This window comes from Electrophorus electricus, chromosome 1 (genome assembly GCF_041902795.1).
Source record: "Electrophorus electricus isolate QZ-2024a chromosome 1, ASM4190279v1, whole genome shotgun sequence".
Classification (NCBI taxonomy): domain Eukaryota; kingdom Metazoa; phylum Chordata; class Actinopteri; order Gymnotiformes; family Gymnotidae; genus Electrophorus; species Electrophorus electricus.
Genome location: NC_137497.1, coordinates 30,453,514 through 30,478,554, shown reverse-complemented (window position 1 = coordinate 30,478,554; position 25,041 = coordinate 30,453,514). Strand labels below are relative to the sequence as shown.

At 38.3% G+C, this 25,041-nt stretch overlaps 3 protein-coding genes and 1 long non-coding RNA gene across 6 annotated transcripts; 2 read left to right on the top strand and 2 right to left on the bottom strand.

Annotated features, from left to right (window-relative positions):
• Positions 1–238: 238 nt before the first annotated feature.
• zgc:101569 (enoyl-CoA hydratase EchA19) lies at positions 239–5,647 on the bottom strand. The gene is given in 8 exon segments (XM_027001096.3): positions 239–532; positions 535–702; positions 1,586–1,735; positions 2,515–2,641; positions 3,151–3,178; positions 3,180–3,246; positions 4,519–4,683; positions 5,284–5,647. Coding segments are annotated over 8 exon segments (906 nt in total). The 5' UTR covers positions 5,432–5,647; the 3' UTR covers positions 239–479.
• Positions 5,648–6,067: 420 nt separating this feature from the next.
• On the top strand, positions 6,068–8,362 carry si:dkey-197c15.6 (putative nuclease HARBI1). The gene is made up of 2 exons (XM_027001087.3): positions 6,068–7,083; positions 7,296–8,362. Exons 1-2 carry the CDS (start codon positions 6,345–6,347, stop codon positions 7,736–7,738), a joined length of 1,182 nt encoding a protein of 393 aa, XP_026856888.2. The 5' UTR covers positions 6,068–6,344; the 3' UTR covers positions 7,739–8,362.
• Positions 8,363–9,078: 716 nt separating this feature from the next.
• ptprh (protein tyrosine phosphatase receptor type H) lies at positions 9,079–24,200 on the bottom strand. 3 transcript variants are annotated; one of them, XM_081714474.1, is made up of 17 exons: positions 23,963–24,200; positions 16,416–16,494; positions 15,528–15,791; positions 14,939–15,199; positions 14,395–14,655; positions 13,838–14,101; positions 12,950–13,204; positions 12,610–12,697; positions 12,183–12,239; positions 11,999–12,080; positions 11,539–11,629; positions 11,176–11,348; positions 10,639–10,776; positions 10,319–10,441; positions 9,969–10,135; positions 9,504–9,639; positions 9,079–9,234 (listed from the first exon to the last, which is right to left on the bottom strand). In XM_081714474.1, exons 1-17 carry the CDS (start codon positions 24,014–24,016, stop codon positions 9,079–9,081), a joined length of 2,649 nt encoding a protein of 882 aa, XP_081570600.1. In that variant the 5' UTR covers positions 24,017–24,200. The 3 variants fall into 3 exon arrangements, 2 of the variants coding, with proteins under 2 accessions (XP_081570600.1, XP_081570605.1); XM_081714479.1 differs by having other exon boundaries at positions 11,275–11,348; XR_014123826.1 differs by lacking the exons at positions 9,079–9,234; positions 9,504–9,639 and having other exon boundaries at positions 10,121–10,135; positions 10,602–10,776.
• On the top strand, positions 10,083–15,457 carry LOC145657892 (uncharacterized). The gene is made up of 6 exons (XR_014123830.1): positions 10,083–10,127; positions 14,078–14,168; positions 14,446–14,527; positions 14,632–14,690; positions 14,990–15,071; positions 15,176–15,457. It is a non-coding gene; the product is annotated as an uncharacterized LOC145657892 (long non-coding RNA).
• Positions 24,201–25,041: the final 841 nt, after the last annotated feature.

Genomic DNA, 25,041 nt, shown 5'->3' with positions numbered 1-25,041 from the left:
AATGCTTTTGTCATGTATGCATATATTTGTTTACAGTACAATTAAATGCTATTTTTGTATATCTCAGCTTCTTTCAAAAAACTCTGTTCTAGGATTCCTTTTGAAATTTCATTGTGTTTCAGTCGTTGCATTGTTGACCCTTCACTGAATAATACTGAGCAAAGGACGGCGGTTCAGTGAAGGTATGCTTGCACAACTGTCTTTTTAAAATTAGCTCTATATTAATCAAGAAAAGAGCTTAAAGGAAGCAGTTTATTAACAACACATATAATCACCAACAATCTTATAAAGGAAGCAAAAATTTATTATCAAGTCTCAATTTTTGCTAAGGTGCTGTTCACTTTAACAAATCTAAATCTAAAATTGTTTTTTTTTAAATAAAATAGCAAAAAGGCAGACAGTGTTCCACTTTTAACATGCATATAGTAAAAAAAAAAAAAAAGTTTAATTTGATATGAACGTTTTTTTTTCGATGTTATTTAAAAAAACTTCCCGCCTCTACCAGCACCACAGCTAAACTTGTTCGCTGAGTAACAGATTCAGTCGGGATGATTGGCAGGCCATGGTCTGTCTCATATTGCATGGCCTGGTTAAAGGAGGTGGAGTCAAAGGTAGCATTGTAGGCGGAGTTGCGGTCAGCACGGAGACAGAGCTGAGGAAAGGAGCTGATCTGCTCAGCAAGTTCAATAGCTCTCTGTAAGGCTAACAAACACACAGAGTTAGAAATACACCTCATCTTATTAATTAAATGTGAACGCATAACATTTTTCTTGTCAAAACATTACATTTTCACTTGAATTTATACTGTGATTTTTTAAGTGCAAATTCCATAAAGGTGCTCTATGTAAAAGACATAAATACAATCCTAAATTGGGTTTTATCAGTAAGCCAGACTACTTTTAAATGGCATTTAAAGCATCAAAGAACATTTTTTATACCTTCACTGAACCCATTTTCCTGAACATACATCCAGTACTAGCAGAACTATAAAGGTTTAGTTAATTCCCAGTAGACCACCAGTGCTAAACCAGTGTCAGAGGTTAACTGTATTACCAGTATTAGAGGTTAACTGTATTACCAGTGTCAGAGGTTAACTGTATTACCAGTGTCAGAGGTTAACTGTATTACCAGTGTCAGAGGTTAACTGTGTTACCAGTGTTAGAGGTTAACTGTGTTACCAGTGTTAGAGGTTAACTGTATTACCAGTGTTAGAGGTTAACTGTATTACCAGTGTCAGAGGTTAACTGTATTACCAGTGTCAGAGGTTAACTGTATTACCAGTGTTAGAGGTTAACTGCATTACCAGTGTCAGAGGTTAACTGTATTACCAGTGTCAGAGGTTAACTGTATTACCAGTGTCAGAGGTTAACTGTATTACCAGTGTTAGAGGTTAACTGCATTACCAGTGTCAGAGGTTAACTGTATTACCAGTGTCAGAGGTTAACTGTATTACCAGTGTTAGAGGTTAACTGTATTACCAGTGTTAGAGGTTAACTGTATTACCAGTGTCAGAGGTGAATTGTATTACCAGTGTTAGAGGTTAACTGTATTACCAGTGTTAGAGGTTAACTGTGTTTCTGTGTACCTTGCCCAGTAGGCACTACTCTGTTTGCCACTCCAAATGCCAGTGCTTCCTGAGCACCTATAGGCCTGCCAGTCAAAATGAGGTCCAGGGCTCGAGACAATCCAATCAGCTGCGGCAGTCGCACAGTACCCCCATCGATCAGAGGCACACCTGGCAGAATGGGACATAGCTCACTGGTGCTGGAGACACAGGAAACTGTGCCTGGTGCCTGAGAATGGAGCTAAACTCGAAAAAAGCGGGCACTTCTTGTGATTTCAAAGATTTTTCCCCAACAACACTGTAGAATGAATACAATACGCAACAGCACGATGGTACCTACGCATGTCACCATACAAGTGTTTGGGAAAAGAGGAGCCAGAGTGGCAGTGGTGGTGAGTTTCCTTTACAATGCTGGGTAGGGGTGGTAATAAGGGAAGAAGAGAATGTGGATGCTTGAACGACCTCCACCAACATCCTGTATGGAATAGTTAAGCTAGTCGATGACAGTTTTCAAAACTGAGTAGCAATGATTTACTGGATATACAGTTTCTATGATTACAGCAATTGTGTCCTGGAAGAAATTGGAATGAGGATGAGCTGAAAAGATTTCAGTGAATTTTTTCTACACATTTGTCAGGGTCTCATTGAGAAAATCCCCCCCCACACACACACACACACCCACACACACACTCACACACCAAAATCTATCCTGTATGAGAAGTCAGTACATTGCACCCACTCAAGTAGTGCCTACACCCAGAACAGGATATTTTTTGATTTTTCAAACATACTTTGATGGACCATGAATTGCTATTACTAATAAAATGTTACTGGGAAAACATCCCTTCCTGTATGCTATAAGGTGCTTGCAAAATCTTGATATACTTTGTATTGTGAAAACCAAACACTCCTTTACATAATACAGTAGATTTAAAGGTTGCAAAATTTACCAAATCTGTGGCAGAATACCCCCATAATAGCACTCTCTTCCAGTACCCTGAGATCAGCCAGCAGAGCCAACTCTAGTCCCCCTGCCACAGCATAGCCACTCACTGCTGCAATCATACGAGAGGGACCCTGTGAGCAGACAAGGCAGAGATGGCCATCAGACAAGCTTTTAAAACAATCCTTAACCACATGGATCACAAAATTAGAAGTTAAAATGGAAGGCACTCCGTGTTTGTATCAGCAAAAGGTGAAAGATCTGAAAACATGCCTTTTCACCTGATTACACTGTCATGCTGAGCAAGTGAATTCAATAAACCATGAATACCCAGTTCTCTTTTAAGCAAACTTTGCCATCTTGTTGGTGTCAATAGCCACTTCCAATTATATCGTTTGAGCTTTCCATCACTTCTGAGCTTGGCTACTACTGAGACAACCACTGGAGCAAGATAAATGATTTATTCACTAATAAATAAAAGATCAATCCACACTTAATGTCTTGTTGGAATAACAACAAAATATGCACTAATGAGGAGTGCATATAATGTTCTAATAAGCCCAGCTACTAGACTGGAAAGTTGCTGCATTGGTGGATACTGGGTTCACCTGTAAGCAGTCCAAGGTTAAGCACCTCCTCTTACCATCGGAGCAGGACCTTGGGTAATGCCACTCCAGCATGAGGGAGGCGGAGCCCTGGGAAAGTTCCTTAAGATCATAACCAGCACAGAAATTGCCTCCTTAAACAAGACCACAAAAACACACAGAATAGAAAATGATGCCCAAAATATACAATAAAGACGCAAGGGAGAAGATCTAAACCATTACGCCATAATAGGACAAACAGTGTGATGTTAGTAAATTACCAACAAATTTAGAAAAAGCAAACATATATGAATCATGCACAACATTAGGAAACATTATTATTATTATTATTATTATTATTATTATTATTATTGCACACTTGCTATAATTATCAAAACAACACAACTGTCACTTTTCACTGAGTGGGAAGGATAGCTTAATTTCTCTGTCTAATAGCTCATCTTGGGCATCTCTTACATCATATATACAGACATGATCAGTTAGCGATCTTCTGTCGAAGTGCAATGAACTATCCTTTGATGTTTCCATAGCAGCTTAATAGGTCATGACGATGAGCTATATGCATTGTAAAGGAAGCATGTACTTTGGTGATTTATGCACGTTACACCTGCTAAACCCAGCTATTGACTGGTGAGCTGAATCAGGTATGTCTGAGCAGATAGGTCACCTACTGTGCTTGACATTTGTGTGATGACTTTAACTAGAGTGGAGTCTTAGGTGGTGGATTTTATCTTTAATGTGCATTGACAAGCTTGTGATCTTCATTAGTCCTTTACTCTAGTCCCTTCTTTAACAGTAAACACTTAGCTCTCCAGGGATCTTTTGGAACAGCTGTGGTTATTTATTTATTCATTCAGTCAGTCACTAATGTATAAAAAGAATAGCACTTTTGCTTTTTGCACATATTTCTTTTGTGACTTATTCATAGACAGGGAGTCTGTAGAGCTGACTCTTCAAACCTTGACTTATATTGACCCTTCAAATTCATTGATTTGAAGGGGAGGGATAATTATTTTAAAGAGAAGTATGAGGACTTAGGCAGACAGACTGCATCTGGACTAAGGCATATAGGAGGAATCAGCACTAAAACATATAAATTGTAGTGATGAATGCCTAAAGAGGATTTTTTTTTCTTGCTTTCCAACCATTCACAAGCAACATTAAGCAAAGTGTGTCATAATTGAAATATAGTAATACTTAAATGAGTTATTTCCTCTTATGGTTAGCATGGCCTAAAATTGCAATTTACGTGGACAGGAAAAAAAAAAAACGAGAAAGAACCGAAAAAAGAAACAACATTGTCCGAGCCAACAAAATTTAAAGAGTGCACTTGCTTTTATAAATAGTTCTACTCCTGTGTGTAATCAACACATACAAGGTAAACGATAGGGTGCTGCATCAGTTACCTATTCCGTGGAGCACTGCTACACTGAGGGTGTCATCCTGGTCGAAGGCTGAAAGCTCCTCGGTTAACCTCTGAGCGGTCTCTTGGTTCATGGCATTGCGTACCTCTGGCCGGTTTATCCCCACAGTAATCACTGGACCTATCTTCTCAGTAACCACTGTCTGACCTGCAATGACAGAGATGAAAAAGAATAAACCACATCAGTTAGAAATCTGACCCAGAGAGACCGATAGTTAATCATAATAAGTAAGCTAACTAAATATTAGATTAGTTGGTCGATGCTCGCACAATGTTTCATTATACTAAGGAAAAAATTAAAACTCGATAACTTGAAATTTCCCAAACATATCAAAATGTGGTTTAGATTTTTTATACTTATACCATCACATGATTTAGTTCTGCGGCTGAGCACATGACAATTGTGTTGCGCTGCGTTAGTCGTTTTCCGAAATAGACTAGAGTAGCCTGATCTCTGAGGGAAGATTTAACCCTCTTGATTTAGCCCTGAATATCCACCAATACTGTTGTATTACTTTATTACAGAATAATAGCTATATTATTAATATTATTATATTATAATAGTTATATTTTCAGTAACGTCAGCATATTCACAGAGGATACCTAAATAAACTAGAGATTAATAAAAGTTTGTAGCCTATACAACACCCGTGATCGATATTTTAATTTATACGCGTTAACGCAAAGACGCTGAACCTATTTTAAACAGCCGTGCTGCCCCCTGCTGACAGATTTCGCCACACATTACCTCTCGGTCTTTGATCAGACGCAGATCCAGAGCTGTAGTGCATTTTTCCTGCAACATTAAAACTCGAACGTTGATAACAAGCAATTTGGTTCCTGACGGTAACAGTGGGATTGCTTTTCCCAACATTTCTGCAAGCCACGAGAGCCATGTTGTAAACTCAAAAAGGTCAAATGCGTAATACGCTGTAGGCTGTAAGAGTTGAATGAGAGGTGTCTGCCAGAAATTTCACTAGCCCATATGATTGCATGAAAATTGTTGAAGATTCCTAATTATAGTAGTAATTCAAAAGGTTCCAAATTGCAGTAAATAGACAAGTTCCACTGTGCAAAGGGGAAAAAACGAAGCCACGAAAACGAGGCCCCTACATTTACGTCAAAATAAAAGTCCCTCTTCCTCCGCCTTTGTGATTTTTCTTGCTTGCTATTTATGGGTATAGACCTGAGTTTATATTAATGTGCTGTGAGACGTTTGTTCTTAAAAGTGCTTTTAAATGAAATATTCCCCCACACTGTAATAAAGTACCAAATTACAAATGGGAAGAACCACAGAGAGTGATGAACACCAAGACTAAGCTTCTGTGGGACTTTCCAGACAACTAAATAAGTAGAAACTATACAACCACACATCGTGATAGTATACAAGATACAGAAAACAGCAATGGTAATAGATGTGCCTAGACTAGCTAGCTACATCAATCGGATGCGATCACGGACCTTTAATTTAAATGCGGTGCTTGCGTACATTTTACCCGGAAATTAAACAGTTAATGCTCGGTCACAGCTTTGTTTGTTTTTTGTTTAGCTAGGTTTGCTAGCTAGTGCGCCGACGTTTAATAGAAATTTCATGCTAGAACTAGCTGATACTGCTTGATAACAAAAATGAATTAAAAGCTTAGTATCCAACATAGCTAGTTAACAAAAACAGCTTAGCTAACTAAATAGCTTTCTAGCTGGAGTTTAAATCTGTCGACGAGCTGGTGTTTTGGACGTTTTGGCAACTTCGGAATTTGACAGCGTTTCGCTATAGGCAGGCTAGCAAGCAAAACTTTTCTCTTTGTCAGCATGTCTTATGCCGGAGCAGTATGGCTAGCTGTTCAAGAGGACCTTTACAGAAGTATCTTCCTCGGACCAGCTCGTCAAAGACGCAAGAGCGGCACCTACTCCTGCAGCTCAAACGGTCATAGTGACCAAGCAAGACACCCCCTGGACAGTTTCGATGATAACTTTTTGTCGCAGTGTTTTCATTATAATCGGCAATGCCTGATCTTTCTTGTCGACTATGTTAAAGCTCGTATGATGAAGGACATTTTTAGGCCCAGTAACGATGCTGCCTCGGTCGAAGCGATGATATTAGCCACACTTTGTTTTTATGCGCAGGGCTTTCTTCCAAGGAAAATCACAGACATGTTGGGATTGGACCACACATCCGCGAACTATGCGGTAAATGTCGTTTCTAAAGTCTTGGCGGACATGGCTCCGGATTTTATCACGTTTCCCGGTAGTTATAATGATCGCATGGGTGTTGCATATGGTTTTAAAAACTTAAGTGGAATTCCAAACGTCGTTGGGGTGTTGGGTTGTTTACATGTCCAAGTGTTTCCCCCACCCGCCGAAGAGAGACTGTTTCTGAACACTCTCGGTTACCATTCAGTTATGGTGCAGATAATAAATGATGTAGATGGAAATCTACTGAGTGTTGAGCAGTGTTGTCCTGGGGGAACTATGGAACAGGCTGTTTGGGAAAGCTCCAACATTTGCCAGGAGTTTAGCAGACTTCAGCATGGTCAGACCTGGGTTGTTGGTGAGTAAACTACATTTACATTTAGCCATGCACTCAATTTTCAAGGTAGTCAGAACGCCAAAACAGAATGAATAAAAATTGGATGTCCAAATGTATGAAATATCTCAAATAAATAAATAAATGAGTCTGTCTGTCTGTCTCTCTCTCTCTCTCTCTCTCTCTCTCTCTCTCTCTCTCTCTCTCTCTCTTTTGTCCCCAACACACATTGACAGGTAATAGTGGTCTGTCTAAAAGTAGGTATGTGTTAACTCCCGTTGAACGCTCTCAAATCAAAACCAGTGCCATCAGACGTTTTAACACAGCTCAATCTCAGGTCCTCAACTCCACACAGCGCGTCTTCGGCTGTCTGAAAACTCGCTTTCGGTGCCTGCGTGACCTCGGAGCTGTGCAGGCCTGCGCCCTTGAGCCCCTCGCTCGAATCATCACAGCTTGCTGTGTCCTGCACAACATCTCTAAGAAGTTTTCTGTGCCATTACCTGGAGAGCTGGTTCTGGAGCCCGTACACCCCATTCCAGAGTTGGGGGATGAAGGAGTCAAAAACCCACTTTACTACATGGAGGAGACAAGGGAAGACATGATAGAAATGTGCTTTGGTAATGCTGGGGAGGAAGATGGGCAAGGCGAGAAGGATGGACATAAGGGTAGGCATGGATAGACATAAACACAATGGGATTCACAACTGACACAAAAAGTTTGTTCATCCTTGTACAGCTGAAGGAGGACTATACATTGGAAGTGCAGCCCCTCTAACAGGTGCACTGAAGAAGATGCAGTGCAGAAACATCCAAAAATGATCTAGGCAGCGAGGAATTTTTTCCATCTTATTTTCACTGTTACCTGTCATAATTTACTTGTCAAACAGTTAGAAAGCAGAGTAATAATTATTAAACTCTCAGGCCTGTAGTCAATGACCAACATTCATCTCTTGTACAGTTAATGTACAAGCTTCACTCTGTTCTAGGACACAGAACTACTTCCTTTCCCCACTATTCTCCTTTGTACCTTTTTGATAACTGATGTTTTTGAGTCAGAACTCTTTCTGTTTCTGTAACATGACAGTCAGTAAAGAAAAAAGTATGGTTTTATTGTTTTAGGATTAATTCAAAATAAATTAATGACATTAATTAGAAATTAAATAACTGAATAAATTAAAATTTTCATAAAAAACTTTGTTCACAAAAAGCCTTGAAACAGAGCAGAATATTTTTATAAGTGTATAAATTAATGGATTGAGCTGATTGAGAGCAAAAAAGGGTGCTTCATGTGTGTGTTCTCAGCCTATAATGGCTTGGGTATTGACACCAAAATTAAATGTGTTGTCCATCTTTTTCCTATGAAGAACTGAACCCCTTACACAGTGTGTATTCTTTAAACGTCAAACAGCAGTCAAAACCAAAATGTTTTTTTTTGCATTCAGTTCTGTGCTTAGTTGGCCAAAAGCATCATAATGTTATAATGTCCTCTTAATTATAGAAGGGCCAAGATGGCCAAGTCCTGCCATGATGAACTTTGGTTTCTGATGTCTGAAGCACTCACTACTTGCATGGACTTTGCAGCTTGTTGTCCATGGAAACAAGCTGCAAAAGTCAAATCTAATTTATGTTACAAGTTTAGATTAAGCCAATCTTTTGTAATAATTCTGCAATTTGGATGTGTTCATTAAATAAAATGGAAAATTTCTCTGGCTAAAAAACTAGTTTAGCTCTTGGACCTTAAATAATATATATGTTCCAGAAATGTGTGGTCTGTGGTCAGTGTACAAAAGGGAGGGGAGGTGTTCATTTTTTAGTACAAAATGTACACTGTACAATGTGCAGTACACTCAGAAGTAAAGTATACCTTACAAGGTATTCCTTAAAGGAATATCCTAATTACTAATATTAATTATTTACATCATGTGCACTATTTTTTTTCTCTTTTTTGCCGTTATGTAGCAAACTGTTATGAGTTTTTCAAATGGCTGCAGATGGCACTCCATAGAATGCATATGCCTGTTTAAACTCCTGTGTTACCTTGATTAAACTGATTTAGAGCCATAGCATTAGTGTAAATCATATCTGAATTTTCATAGATAGACTCTTCGATGTGCTGGGAGTCCTTATTGGGTTGAAGAGAATTCATCATGCACTGGTACAGGAACACGTACTGAGCCTGGGATAGGAAAAGTGATATGGACAGAAGTGTCAGAGGCTCATGACCTGGGCTAATTCTACTGCAGTCATTGTTGGTCATTATGCCTGTGTTATTTAATGCAAACCTTAACTTCACCAACACTACACAAATTACAATCCTCTAAAGGTAGCATTGTTCCTCGGAACAATACAATCCTTTAAATGTAGCATGGGTAAAACTGGTGGTTATTGGAGAGGGACAAATTTTTAAACATATCTGAGCTGTTCTGTCCACGTGCAGGTCTGTACCTCGGTTTGCACCATAAGGGGCCGGCTGAGCCTCATGCAGTGTACACAGCCAGCAATGCTGACTGCTTCCTCTTTTTCCAGCTGTTGTAGTAAGGTATCCAGGGCGATCAGAGTGCCTGTCCTGCCTACTCCAGCACTGCACACATAGTGAAGATGATCAGGTTACCAGGCAGTATAATGGCTTTTACAATCTTTATTAAGCAAACATATGCACAAGTACATATGTCACACACTATAGTTGCCCTGTATTGTGGCTCTGGGTGATTAAATGTCAGAAACTCCCTGATTTGAACTCTATCCACTGACAGCAGCGTCCAGCTCCAGGCCACTTTTATTACAATTATGTAGTTTGTAACAGGTGTGCTGCTACAGTGGTGGTGATATATTTATTGGCAGTGAACTTCTGCAGATCCTGTATGAGAAGGGTGATTACCCACCATGGCCTCTAGACTGAAACATGTTTACCTGCAGTGAACCACTGTAGGACCCATAAATGGAAAATCCATTTGCTCCATGTGCTGGCGGATAATCCTGCGGAACTGGATCAACTCCTCTGTTGCCCTGGGAACTCCATGATCAGGCCATGCGGTGAAATGGAAGTGAGTCACTTTCTGCTCTTCAAAGGTAGCCTTCTACACACACACACACACACACATATAGTTAAAAAGGTTACGTTTTCAAACAGTATTTAAATGTTTTGAAGTAAAAATGACTTGGTTGTCTTAATGAGTTTCTTAAAAATTTTATTGATGTTTCAAACAATGTGTATATTATTGTAGACTTTGCAGTGTAATGAGTTTTGACATTGAGCTCACATTTCTGACAACAAATTTTCGGAGAGTCCAGCTTTTCTCTTTGTGCTCTGATTGGACGGTGACCTGCAGGTTTCCATAGACACAGGGCGTGTAGTCCAGTGGCCAATACTGTTCACACTTAATCTGTAGAGAAAAGCAGTGAAAGCCAACAAGTCTCTTCTCCACTACTATAGTAGACAAAACAATAGTTTATGGTCCAAAACAATTGATATCCATTGCAAAACACAATCACTCCATTAAAAAGTGTTAAACTAAAAAATAAGGACAGTGAACAGTGTATTACTGTGTTCTGTAGTTGGACTGCATCCTCTCAAACGTACCCTTCCACCCTCGATACAGTTGGTCAGCATGACAATGACCTGGGACTTCTGTTCCCACACCATTCTCCAAAAATCACTGATGGTGGAGGGGAGAGGACCCTGTGTAGCTATGTACTGCTTGCAGATACTGTTATAACCCTTACACACACACACACACACACACACACACACACACACACACACACCATAAAACATTTACTGCACGGCACAGCATAACATTCTTAATGTTGTATTTAGCAGTCAAGGATGGACAGAATTTATCAGGGCTTTCCATTATCAACAAACACTTATATTATTGCAACAAAATTTGAACTTAATTTTTGGTTCCCAAACTAAGACAGGCAGATCTTGTAGTACTTTTTTTTGCTGAATTCAAATCTCTTTGTAGACATTTTCTTTTATGTATGGTTTTTAAGTAACAGGGCAGTTAAATTTAATTGTATATTATCTATTCATAAATAATGCTGTTATTTCACTTAAAGTGTGTACAGACATGCGCCTAAAATGTACAGTGTATGATTTGTGCCTATATTTAACCTCAGGAACATCCCTCTTCCCTCTATCCCTCCAGCATAGTGGGAATCCACTTTCCTTAGTGCCACAGATCTGACGCATTGAGTTTGGTGAAAGGCTTACAGGTATATAGTTTGCATTGATGTAGTCAGAGTCAGCAGCAGTCTGTACAGTGAGCTTCACACGAGATAAATCGTCTAGAGAGATTAAGAATGAAGGTGAGAGAGAGATCATGCACATTCTAACATGTTTATTGCTCAATCATCTTACACAGTGGCAGAGAAACAACATATTTACAAATGAACAGAAGCAAAAAAAAGACATCAAAGAGTTACCTGATATTTTTTGTATAGTTAAATATTGTTTGTCTATAGGTTTAACACTCACAAGGTAATACGTTGATAAATCGGTTCTTTTTCTTGTTTTCAGGGAGGTCAGCAGCTGTATGACTCTGATCTGTACCTACTGCACTTAAATTCTGTAAACAAGAATAGATGATGATGATGGTGATGATGATGATAATAATAATAATAATAATAATAATAATAATAATAATAATAATAATAATGTCAGACTTATATAGCACTCTTCACATATCCACATTCACACAAAAAAGCCTAATCAGAAGTAGTAGGTGAGGGAGGGAAAGTTTTCTTAGAAAACTATATAGAGGTGCAAGTACCAATAAATAATTTTTCTATGTAGAAATTAACAACAGTTGGAACTAACCAGGCCATGGTATGAGTTACATTTCACCATAGCGTACGCGCGCGCACACACACACACACACACACACACACACACACACACACACACACACAGACAGAGACAGAGAGTGTTTCTGTACCTCATATTCCTCATAAAAACCACGGTTTTCATCACGACCCATGGAACTGAAGTATTCAGGAAAATTCTTCAGGGGAATTGGCCTGGGAAAAAAACATCAATTATATCAATTAGTTAGTGAGTAAGCCGGTCTTATTCATTAAAGAAAGAAGTGGGTGTTGAACACTGCAGAGTATCAGACTTACCTGTATTTATTAGTGGATGCTTTGTCTTCTGTAGATGATTTAAGCTTGCTTAAGACACTAGAAAACAGAAGTTACAAATGGTTCTGATAGCTTAAAAATATACTGTTTATTAAATTGTAGCTAGAAGGACTAATGCTTCAGACTTAATGTCATAAGTAATAGTAACAGAATTAATTAAGTATTTACTTTCAGGATGGATTTAGTAGGATTCCAATTTGCTGCTGTTTTGTTATATGTAAAGGAGTGGCTACAAACAATGTCACAGGTGCTGATTGACCAAGCTGACCCACAGAAATTTGCAATAGAATAAATAATGTGTTATTAAAATGAAAAACCCCTTTCCTTGAGACAATATTTAACATTTCTAATTTATGCATATGACATTGCAATATACGCTTTCTCTGTTATAAATATTCACATCACCTACCCTGGATGCTTTGACTTGCGATGCCATATAAATATACCAATACAAAGGATGAGGATGAGTAGAAACACCACAACACCTGCTATAACGCCTGGAAAAAATATTGAGTTCATGTTTGTTTATATTTATATAGAGGTTGTAAAATGTTTAGTGTAGTACATACAAGGTTTCCAGACAACCAGAACACTTTGGACAGAGGTCCTTCATAAACTGATTTCACTTCCTATACTGTCAGAAGCATTTTGTTTACAGAGCTGATGAAGGACTTCTGTCTGAACTGTCCTGTTGCTTTGAAAATCTGTACTTTTACTACTTATACATGTATGTATGTATCCTGTCTCACCTCTTGGATCAGTCTGACAGGTGACTGAGACTGGGGGGGACTGCGCAGACCCAGAGATTGCAATCACAGTCATGGTGTACCACTGTGTAGGTTGTAGTTCACCTATAAACAAGCTTTCCTCAGACTGATTAAAGTGTTTGCCACTTATAATGACATACACGGCTGTCCTTACTCCAACTGGAGGATCCCAAAACAGCGTTAGACCATAGCCTCCCGATGCATATTCACAATGAAGACCAGTTACTTTAGCTGGAACTATGGAGAAACAGAGAATAGCCACACTGACTATACGGTAGTTCAGCTTTTACAATAATACAGACAATTTATTTTTAGACATTTTTGCTAGTTCCCAACATATTAGAGTTAACTTGGAAGTTGACGCTACTGATCTGGGATAGTAAATGCCAAACACCAAAAGGTTAGTGGGTGTTACTTTTATTGGTATGGCTGGTACTGTTCATTATTTCAGTTTTGTGTGTGTATGTAATGAAAGTATAATTGGTTTGATCATAAATGTAATAAGTTATTTTAATAACAGTGAATTTATTCTTTTCTAACATCTGAAACCCTTTCAACTGTCAAGTCAATGAAATTTTTCAAATTCTGTGAAACATACCAGTTTTATTGTCACCAGTATTCATTAAAATAATTAAAACGGATGCCCTAAGTAAAACAACAAAAAGGCTTTTGTCATCATACAGGATTCTGTGAGGATTCTGCCATTTGTCAGCCAACTTTCTAGTGGTAACCTTGAAATTATATGACTTTATAGGTTTACACAGACCATCTAAGTTCATGAATAGAAGAATGGTTAGCTTTGTTGAGAGGGACTTTGGATTTATGTATTAAGCAAAATCATTTATGCCCAGTTCAATGAAACTTACTTACTTGTGACATTGGTAACAGTGAATCCTCTACTCTCCACCCCTTTAAACACAGTGTAGAGAGTGAAAGTGTATTCCGTCCCAGGAGTAAGGGAGGAGACCGTGTGTGTCACTATAACACCTCCTCCTGATCCATTGATGTATGTGGTGCTTCCACTGTAGGTCAGTGTGTAACTGTAATTATTGTTGTTGTTCACTTTGTTCCATTGCAATGTTAACGCCGTCTCATTACGATCCCTTAAAGAGACACTGCTAACAATAGATGGAGCTGAAAAAGAGAAGCAGGTGCTGGAAGTGATTGAATGAAACCAACTGATGTATATTCGGATTTACAGGTAAAACCCAGTATAGTTCTCAATTGTCTACAGTAACATCCAGTTATTTATAATTTTTCTATTTACTCATTCATTCTTTGTTACTCCTTAAATGTAACAAAAATAGTGTGTAAATTTTGAGTAAACTTTTATTCAGTTATTTTAATAAAATAAAAAAGTTTTACTTATTTATGGTTTAGGACTTTAAGAATTTGAATTATAATTCATTGTTTTTAGCCCAATTTACTTGTGACATTGGTAACAGTGAATCCTCTACTCTCCACCCCTTTAAACACAGTGTAGAGAGTGAAAGTGTATTCCGTCCCAGGAGAAAGAGAGGAGACCGTGTGTGTCACTATATCATCTTCTGATCCATTGATGTAGGTGGTGCTTCCACTGTAGCTCAGTGTGTAACTGTAATTATTGTTGTTGTTCACTTTGTTCCATTGTAATGTTAACGCCGTCTCATTACGATCCGTTACAGAGACATTAGTAACACTAGACGGAGCTGGAAAAGAGAACGAGAAAAATGAAGAGACAGATGTAAGGATCAAACAGTAAATAGTACTTAACTGATTGTTGTTAAAGATTTCTAGGTGAAACCCAAAGTTCTGAACTTTCCGCACAGCCATCCATTTCTTGAATTTAGCAATAAGAGTCATCAATATAAAACTGGAAAGAACAGCTCTCAAAATTGTAAAAATATCTTTGTTTTTTTCTAGCGGACAGCTTTACTTAATCTATGGTCTTTTTTTTTTGTGCATGTGCAGTAGCAAAGCAGACAAACTTACTTGTGACATTGGTAAAGCTGAATCCTCTACTCTCCACCCCTTTAAACACAGTGTAGAGAGTGAAAGTGTATTCCGTCCCAGGAGAAAGAGAGGAGACCGTGTGTGTCACTATATCATCTTCTGATCCATTGATGTAGGTGGTGCTTCCACTGTAGCTCAGTGTGTAACTGTAATTATTGTTGTTGTTCACTTTGTTCCATTGCAATGTTAACGCCGTCTCATTACGATCCGTTACAGAGACATTAGTAACACTAGACGGCGCTGGAAAAGAGAGGGACGAGAAGGCAAAGGGATTACGCTGCAGAAGTGATTAAAAGTTCTAGTTTAGGGTGAAACCCAGTGTAGTGCTGAATTGTATAATACGTTTTCTTGCAGCTATGCATTCATTCATTCACTTTTATTTGTTCATTCCTTAAAATTAACAAAATAAGTGAACTCTATTGTTCATTAATGTTAAAATGAAAATGTCTAGAAATGCTTGAGAATAACTTTGTTGATCTGTTTAGTGAATATTTCTGTTTAGTGAATCAATTTATTTCATCTTATATAGAATTTTAAAAAATCATTTACTTTAACAAATCACTCTTACTGGTGAAATTGGTAATGATGAATCCACTGCTGTTTAATCCTCCAGATAAAGTGTAGAGAATGAATGTGTATTCAGTCCCAGGAGAAAGAGAGTAGACTGTGTGTGTCACTAACAAACCCTCCTGGGAGGCAACAATGTGTTCTTCTCCTCCATTGTAGGACAGGTTGTAACTGTATTTGCTGTCGTTGTTTACTTTGTCCCATTCTAATGTTAAGGTAGTCTCATTACGGTTAGTCACAGACACCCTTTTAACATTGGGTGGAGCTGAGAGAGAGAAAATTAAAGATAGAAATGAAAAATAAACAACAACAAAACAATTGAAAACAAAATTTAAGTTTAAAAAATTAAGCTAATTATGCAAAGAAATTGATCTAGAAAGGAGTATCCGTGAAATATGGAATGATGTATAATATATAGAGAATTCATGTAGAATTCCATACTGTGCTGTGTTCGAACTTTGTTCCATTCTAATGACAATGAAATTTCTGTGAATTAAATGTCATTTTTTATAGCTATGCTGTGCATCAGTACAGACAAGGAATGCTGAAAATGAACAAGTATTATTTCTACACATATCTGTGACCATGACTGTTGCTGTGGTATAATTTTTTCTATGACAAAATTAAAAATATTTAATCAAAATTAGAGTATGGCCCTCCATCACACAAATCTGATTACAAATTAAAGACCATACAGACTTAGAATGGTTAAATTTTTGAGTGTGACATTACATTACAACTCTGATGTATAACAACTGTACAAATCATACAGTTCTAAGTGAACTTATTTCATTGTTTCATGTGGTGATATGACAAGGGTTCAATGATTCACGTCAACACAAGGACTAGATTTCTATTGGATGAGTTGAGCTAAAAGAACAAAGATTACCTTCTTGAGCAGTTGTTGCTGTTGTTACAATAGTTGTGGTAGATGTAACTTGAGATATTTGACTTGAAATGGATTGTCCCTGTGAAAAGATTAGAATGGACATTAAATAGAATAGAATAGAATAGAATAGAATGGAATAGAATAGAATAGAAGTTTCATATCTGTTTACTTCCCACATTAAATCATAATGAAGTAGATGAAAAACCTAAAACAGATTTTCATAGCCAGTGCGTTTAAGGATTACTACAAGGCAAGTGTTTTTCTTCTCTTCCAACACATCCAACACCTTAACTACTTTATTTCTTAGTTAGTTAACAAGCCCACCACTGGTATACAGAAGGGGTGTTAGTGATGTGATGGTACCAAAATGGACCATGCTGTTACGAATGCCAGGAATCCCACTCAACCCGACGCTGCCATGCCTACCTCTTCCCACAAACGCTGCCGATTTGGTTTGCCGGAATACTAGCACACACCTGATCATTATTTCCTTCATCACTGTTCCCTTATTTATCCTCCCCTCCTTCACACTCATGTCATGAAGTATTGCCAACCTTATGTCACATTTTGTCTTCCTGGTTTTCGACTCCTGCCTGTATTTCAGACCTCGTCTCCAGCCTGACCCCTGGACACCCCCCAGACTCTGCTGCGTGTTTTCGACCTTGAACCAACCTGACTACGAATACCTGCCTGACCCCTATGATCTATTTGATTTCCCTAATAAAACCTCTGGCGATTAGATCCTCTTCCTTTTGTGTGTGTGTGTGTGTGTCTGTGTGTGTGTGTGTGTATGTGTGTGTGTGTGTGTGGTGCAGTCATAACACATGCAGGAAAATTTCAGGATCAGGGCAAAAATAATAACCCAAAACTCAAAGTTTCAGTTAGCTGAAACCTGTTCTGAATACTGGAAAAATCAGAAATGTTAATAGATCAAAGACCCTCTGTCAAAATTGCAACATGTCAGTCAGATTTACTTTAGGTTTAATGGTGGTGGGTTAGCAAAAGTGAACTCATTTGCATTGCAGATTGAACTGACCAGGAAATTAAACAGCCCAAAACATTCTTTAATTAGAATGTTTTCAAGAGAAAACAATTTTCATTGTATCAAAAATTTGAAATCATTGGACTCTTTAACCACTGGCTAAAATGTCTGTAACTCTTTAATTTCTAATAAATAAAATAATAAAATCTAATCTAAAATCTAATAAACGCAATAGACGTTTGGTTAAAGAATCAAAACATAAGAGAGTACTTCATGCCCATTTCTAAATCATTGCACATTTGAACATACTGCATGTGCACATATGTGAAATCAGATAATCACATTTTTAGATTCTTTAGATTGTCTTCTAAGCCAGAAAAGCTGAAATAACAAGCTTAAGGGAAAAACAACTCCCAGACAGTCCAGGACTGGAGCTCAGGTTTGCATTGTGTTCAGTCTGAGTGCTGTGAGACCCTTCTGTCCACCAGGTGGTTTGGTAGCAAACACTGTTACTGTGTATGTGTGTGCATGAGCATCACAGATTAGATGAATCAGCTGTACCCCAGCCCAGTCGTGTGGGTGGAGCCAATGCTAAAGGACACAGTCTCTGGTACTAAATGTCCAGGTAAACAGTCACGCATGCCCCAGCAACAATTTTTAGTAATTAACTAAAATTAAGCGTGGAACAAAATAAGATATGCCTGCATGATTTTCTGTTTAGGTACAAAGCAACATGAATGATCACAATAACGAATACCTAGTCTATTGTTTCCATAAAGTATCTTTCTGTCTGGTTGTATTTTACTATCAAGTTGTACCACTAAGTGCAAAAAGTAAGCATAAACAAGCTCCAGTTAGTTCAAAATGCAGCCCCCAGAGTTCTTAATAGAACTAGAAAGTTTGATCATACTCCTATCTTAGCTACCTTACATTGACTCCTAGTAAAATTTTATATTGGTTATAAAATTCTTCTAATGACATAAAATGTAGTGAATGGTCTTGCCCCATAGTTCCTAAGCAAACTCCTAGTACACTACGACCTGCCATATCTGCTTAGATCAAAAGGTACTGGCTCTTTATTACCTTGTATAACTAAATCTATGGAGGTCTTTTCATATAAAGTTCCCACGCTTTTCTATAAAGACTCAGACTCAATATTTAAGGCTTAGCTGAAAACCTATTTGCATATCACCTTAGGTAAAGGTGTAGATCTGGGGGTTCAGGGGCCTTGAGAGTTTTCACCTCATATTTGTAACTCAAGTTTGTTAACTGAGAGCGGTGGAGTGCTGATGTTCCAGGATGCCGTCATGTCTGTGTTTTCTTCTGGTTCTATATTTTACAATGTGCTGCCATTGTTAGATCTGCTGGAATCCATCCTTGCACACTATAGATCCCTAAATTACACACTTTAGTATTTGGACATGCCCAATAAACTGTCCTCTCTTTCTTCCGAGGTACATCCACTCCAGGTGTAATGCTGTTGCTGAGCTTCAACCAGTCTCAGCTGCTATGGCTCCTCCTGCCACCCCCTGATGCAACTCTGCTGCCCCTGCACCCGCCACACATTTCTCCATCGCCTTGGGCAGACATTCGTGTGCTGCTACTATTGTAGTGTCCACATTCAGCCAGAGGAGGATGGGGACCCCCCCTTTGAGTTTGGTTCCTCTCAAGGTTTCTTCCTCATGTTCTAGGGAGTATTTCCTTGACAATGTCACCCTTGGCTTGCTCACAGGGGCCTTGGACTCGAACATTTGTAAAGCTGCTTTGTGACAACAACTGTTATAGAAAGCTCTGTATAAATAAATTTGACTTCACCATATGGGTTTGGACATACCTACACTCATCAAACCCAGCCTAGGTCTCATAGAAACCTAAAATAAACTCATTGTAATCTGTTCTGTTATTTTGTTCTTTATTGTTTATGTTGTTGTTATTCTATTGCTCAGTATCGACCAGAAGAGGCTGGGCTGCCCCTTTGGTTCCTCTCAAAGTGCCAGGAGTCTTGGTTCCTCTCAAGGTTTCTTCCTCGTGCTCTTAGGGAGTTTTTCCTTGCTACTGTCACCTTCGGCTTATTTACTTGGGCCTTGGACTCGGACATGTGCAAAACTCTTTATTAATACCTTGTATAACTAAATCTATAGAGGTCTTTTCATATAAAGCTCCCACGCTTTTCTATAAACACTCAGACACAGCCTCAGTATTTAAGGCTTAGCTGAAAACCTATTTGCATATCACCTTAGGTAAAGGTGTAGATCTGGGGGTTCAGGGGCCTTGAGAGTTTTCACCTCATATTTGTAACTCAAGTTTGTTAACTGAGAGCGGTGGAGTGCTGATGTTCCAGGATGCCGTCATGTCTGTGTTTTCTTCTGGTTCTATATTTTAAGATGTGCTGCCATTGTTAGATCTGCTGGAATCCATCCTTGCACACTATAGATCCCTAAATTACACACTTTAGTATTTGGACATGCCCAATAAACTGTCCTCTCTTTCTTCTGAGGTACATCCACTCCAGGTGTAATGCTGTTGCTGAGCTTCAACCAGTCTCAGCTGCTATGGCTCCTCCTGCCACCCCCTGATGCAACTCTGCTGCCCCTGCACCCGCCACACACTTCTCCATCGCCTTGGGCAGACATTCGTGTGCTGCTACTATTGTAGTGTCCACATTCAGCCAGAGGAGGATGGGGACCCCCCCCCTTTGAGTTTGGTTCCTCTCAAGGTTTCTTCCTCATGTTCTAGGGAGTATTTCCTTGAAAATGTCACCCTTGGCTTGCTCACAGGGGCCTTGGACTCGAACATTTGTAAAGCTGCTTTGTGACAACAACTGTTATAGAAAGCTCTGTATAAATAAATTTGACTTCACCATATGGGTTTGGACATACCTACACTCATCAAACCCAGCCTAGGTCTCATAGAAACCTAAAATAAACTCATTGTAATCTGTTCTTTTATTTTGTTCTTTATTGTTTATGTTGTTGTCATTGTATTGCTCAGTATCGACCAGAAGAGGCTGGGCTGCCCCTTTGGTTCCTCTCAAAGTGCCAGGAGTCTTGGTTCCTCTCAAGGTTTCTTCCTCGTGCTCTTAGGGAGTTTTTCCTTGCCACTGTCACCTTCGGCTTATTTACTTGGGCTTTGAACTCGGACATGTGCAAAGCTGCTTTGTGACAACAGCTGCTGTAAAAAGCACTCATAAATTTGAATTTGATTTTGACTAAAGGTACCTTTGTAAATTTCTGTACTCTGTAATTTATACAGGAACCAAACCAGACTAAGTACACTTTATACAGAATGCTTTGGCCTAGCTTTCCGTAAGTCAGTTAAAGTTCTGTCTCACGAAAGTGCGTCATTACAGATCCTTCCCTCAGCATAGACAAATACCCATTGCTTACATTTACCACCATCAACCACAAAGATCAGATAATATGTTGCAGACGCGGATAATATGCTTTGTTGACAATCAGTAGGTATGGGTCCTAAAATGATCAAAATTTAGATTGCCCCCTTTTACCACTTTCAGTTTACTGGCCCGTTGTTCAACGCTCCTCAATCAGGCCATGATTACTGTGGAATCATCCGCAAGATTTCCATTGCTGCCTATGTTTGAACACTAGCAATGAAAATATGTAAGATGCTTGTTATTTATTTCTGTTTGCCTTTAGCAGTAAGATTTGGTAGGCAAACTAACCCGTGTAGCAAAGCAGGTAGTGTTTGATTATATAAACAGCCTCTTTATTTAATACATACCAACAAATAACTCATTGATGACTGAGAGCAATATGGATACTTGCTTTTTCTTTGTTTTTTACATTTAAGAAAATATTTCATATGCATATTTTTCCTTGATTTTAGATTCAAATGCAATGATTATATACTCAAATCATTCAAATGGAGAAATTAAGAGGAAATGCCCTATATACAAATATTCCATGGAGTTTTGCCTTAATCCAAATGCATGAATGTTAACTTGGTTCAGTGAACAGATAGCTTTGGCTTCTATGAGTTGTCTGAGGCAGGCTGCAGCCTTTGGTACACCACTGGATCTTTCTCCGCTTGTAGCCTCAATGCTTGCCTATAGAGCCACTGTAACCATGTCTGCTACAAGCATGGCGGCTAGGCTTTGTCCTGGGCTTTTTTGTTTTCCTGCTGAACTAAAACTACGTGTACCAAACCATATGCTTGTTATAGGATGCCTTTGATCTGAGGATCGGTAAAGGTAGCAGGATTAATCAAACAAAATAGAATATTTCTCATTTAAGTCACAAAGTTGGCCCCCTTATTGGTCTTTGGGATCTCAGTGATTTTCGTCTTTGATTTTAGAACATGTAAAGCTAGAACATATTCCTCTCCAGATATGCTTGGGGCTTTCCTATACTAGGTTTTTAATACATGGCTTTCACCTGTTCAGTTGCTTTTTTAACACCTTTTTTGTAGTTTACCTACACATTTAGCTGCTATGTGTTAGTTATCTAGTTTACCTACACAACTATTATTAAGACAATACAAATAGTGTTGCTTCAGTGAAGAGTTTTCAATTTTCCTGTATTTTTATCAACTTAAATCCCTCCTTCTCTCAGTCCTATGGGGAGTAATGCAAATATTTTACTTGTCTTCTATATATTCGTGAAAATGGTTTTTGCAAATGTATCTTAATACAGAGCAGTAGATAGCCTATAACAAAAAAAAAATCAATTTTGGCTGCTACTGGTATATGCTAATAGTTTTAGGTTGTCAAAATTTGCATGTTGCTGTAACATTTGTTAAAATTAATTGGAAAAATACTAAAAGTTTAATAAAAAAGATATTTCACCTAAATGTATTGAAATGTTGGTGAAGATCATGGTTCTGATTTGTTGATGTGACAAACGGGAGAAGGTTAAACGTATAAAAGCGGTAGAATCAAATCATATCAATTATATTGTCATGTCGCGCATGTGAAAGGGCTTAGTCATTACATTCTGGAAGTGCCGATACAAAATATATGCTAAAATACTATGTACATGTACATAAAAACATGTAAAGAATATTGTGCAAAAGGTAGAAGGGGAACAGACATTTACATATGCACCATCATATGCGTCACGGAACGCTCGCCTCCCGCGAGGCACATGGTTTGGCCAGCCACGTGCAGTGGGAGGACTTTTATTTGTGGCCACGCCTGCACACCTGTACTTCGTTTCGTCTGTGTGTATTTAAACTCACGTCAGGGTGTGCTGCGTTGTTGGTCATTGTCGATGTAACGTGTTGATGTAACGTGTTAATGTTCCTTCGTCCGTGTGCATCGTGTTTGTTTAAATGTCAAATCGTTTCATGTTCATGTTTATCATTTGTAATACGTGTGAGTGCCGCTGTCATTTATGTAATAAATGTTCGTCCCTGTCGAGGAAGTGTGCGCGTCCTGCTCCACGCCCTGCGACACTCGGGCCGACACGCGTTACAATATGCACGCTTTAAATAAGTCATTCATTCAACATAGGTCACCCAAAGAGAACTGTATGCCCCAATCAAAACAAATTCTGATGATCTGACTACTGTCCCTTGAACTAAAACGCAAAAATAAAATGCTTTAAGTTTGATTTTTAGTATTAGTATAACTCCACTCCATAACATAAGATAAGTAAGCACATATTGCTGAATGGAAAAAAAACTGAAGCAGTATTTATAGGACATTTCATGCACTTAATAAGTGTTATGGCAATCAGCAAAAATGTTCACTCGATGTTCAAAATGCAATATTTAATTTAACTTGTAGCATATGAGTGCTTATCTAGTGTCTGTTAGTATCTACATAATGCTATTGTATGATTCAGAATTATAATCTGATTATTTACAAGCAAGCACATTTCATTTAATAAATAAATAAACACCACTGCTGTCAAACTGAGATGACAATATATTCTATAACTTACTTATCATTAAATCTGTAAGGAAATGATCCCAGTGCTGTTTTGTCACTATTCATGTAATCAAAGCAAAAAAGCCTAAAAGTAGATAGCCCAAGTTGAGGGTTGTGAGTCAATACCTACAATTTAGGGTCATAAGGCAAGATATGCTGTTTCCATGGAGGGTTCGGGCTATGTATTTTCTAATAAAACTATCTGCCAACTAGTCTAATAAAACTATATGGAAACCTTTGCCTTATTTCCTGATTAATCTGGTCTGTTGAACCGTCTGCTTTCTGCCAAACCAAGACCTTTAATGATTACAACTAGCACTCAGATTTTCAGGGCCCATTTATTATACTTTCATCTTTAAAGGTTTGAAGCTATATAACTAGCATATCTGTTAGTAGAATATTGAAGTGCAAGGGCTTTACATTAGAGCCATTTCATGGCTGATTATGTGAAGGAAGAATATAAAAATGATTCAGTTTAATGGTTAACTGCTTATTGCTACTACGATATTATGTCACCCTTAAAGAACAGCTTAGGGAGTTTTCCCCTTCTTATTCTGCTTAAAACTATTATGCAACATGATTTTTCTGTAAAATCCCAGTGAATCCATAATCTTACAGTTCTTAGTGTGTCTCCTAGACAGCAATGCAGTCTAATACAGACTGAGATTGACTTACCCACACAAGAACCACACAGTGACACAGAGACACCAAGAGTGCAAATCCTCCCATGATCCAGTCAGTAAAAAGCAGAAAGCAGAAGATTTGATGGAGCTCTCTGCTAAAAGCTCTACCACAGTCCCATACGGCTGTGCTTACCGTGCTCTCTGTCTTTGTTCCTTCTCTGATAACTTATTACAACCTGTTTTAATGACACTTCTTTTTTTCTGCTGCTGGGAATATCCAAGCACTTCAACCTTTGCCCTGACTCTATTATACTTCCCCTTTATGAAACTCCACCCTTGTATTGTCACGTTAGATTTCTCATGTGTCTTAATGCTCAGAGTCTAGTTTCTCTTTTCTAAGGGTTCTTTTTCCCAATTCCTTTTCCTCAATTTTTTATTGTCCTTTTAGGCAAACAATGTTTGAAACTCTTCCCTCCAGCTGACCAGATTGCACTTATCATGGCTAAAAGTAAGTATGACTTTGTGCAGCAATATAATTTTTAACATAAAATGATTAATCCAACAGGAGGTATGAGTGAAACAAAAGAGGGAAACAGATTCAAGGTTGAATGCACAGCTGTGAAAGAATATGTAAATATAAACAGATACAGTGTGTTGGATATACCACTTAATCAGCAGTGTGTTGCACCAGCTAACTGTGTTAAAAAAGTTGAAACTACAACATGGTGGCTGTTCTCCTCTGCAACACAAATCCTAAGAAAATACTACAGACTGGTCTACTGGTGTCAGCTGCATTAACCATTTAAAGATTATATATTAGATGCCTGTATCTGCTAAATGTAACAGTCTTAACAGATTTAAAGAGGTATGGGATCCATGTTTACTTTTGTTTTTTATGTCTGTTGTTTTTTAGTATATCAGTTAAAAATTCTAAAGCATGAATTATCTTTTCAATTGAGAACACTTGAGTAACCGTGAAATGAAAAGTCTCTAAATCTAAATACAAACAAGACATGCAAACATGGGCATTTCTAGACCAGCTGTAGTACTGGTGTGCACACACAGAATTAAGTGGGCACAGTCCAACTACTGTTTGCCAGTCATTCATAGGGGCAGAATTGTGTGTGTCTG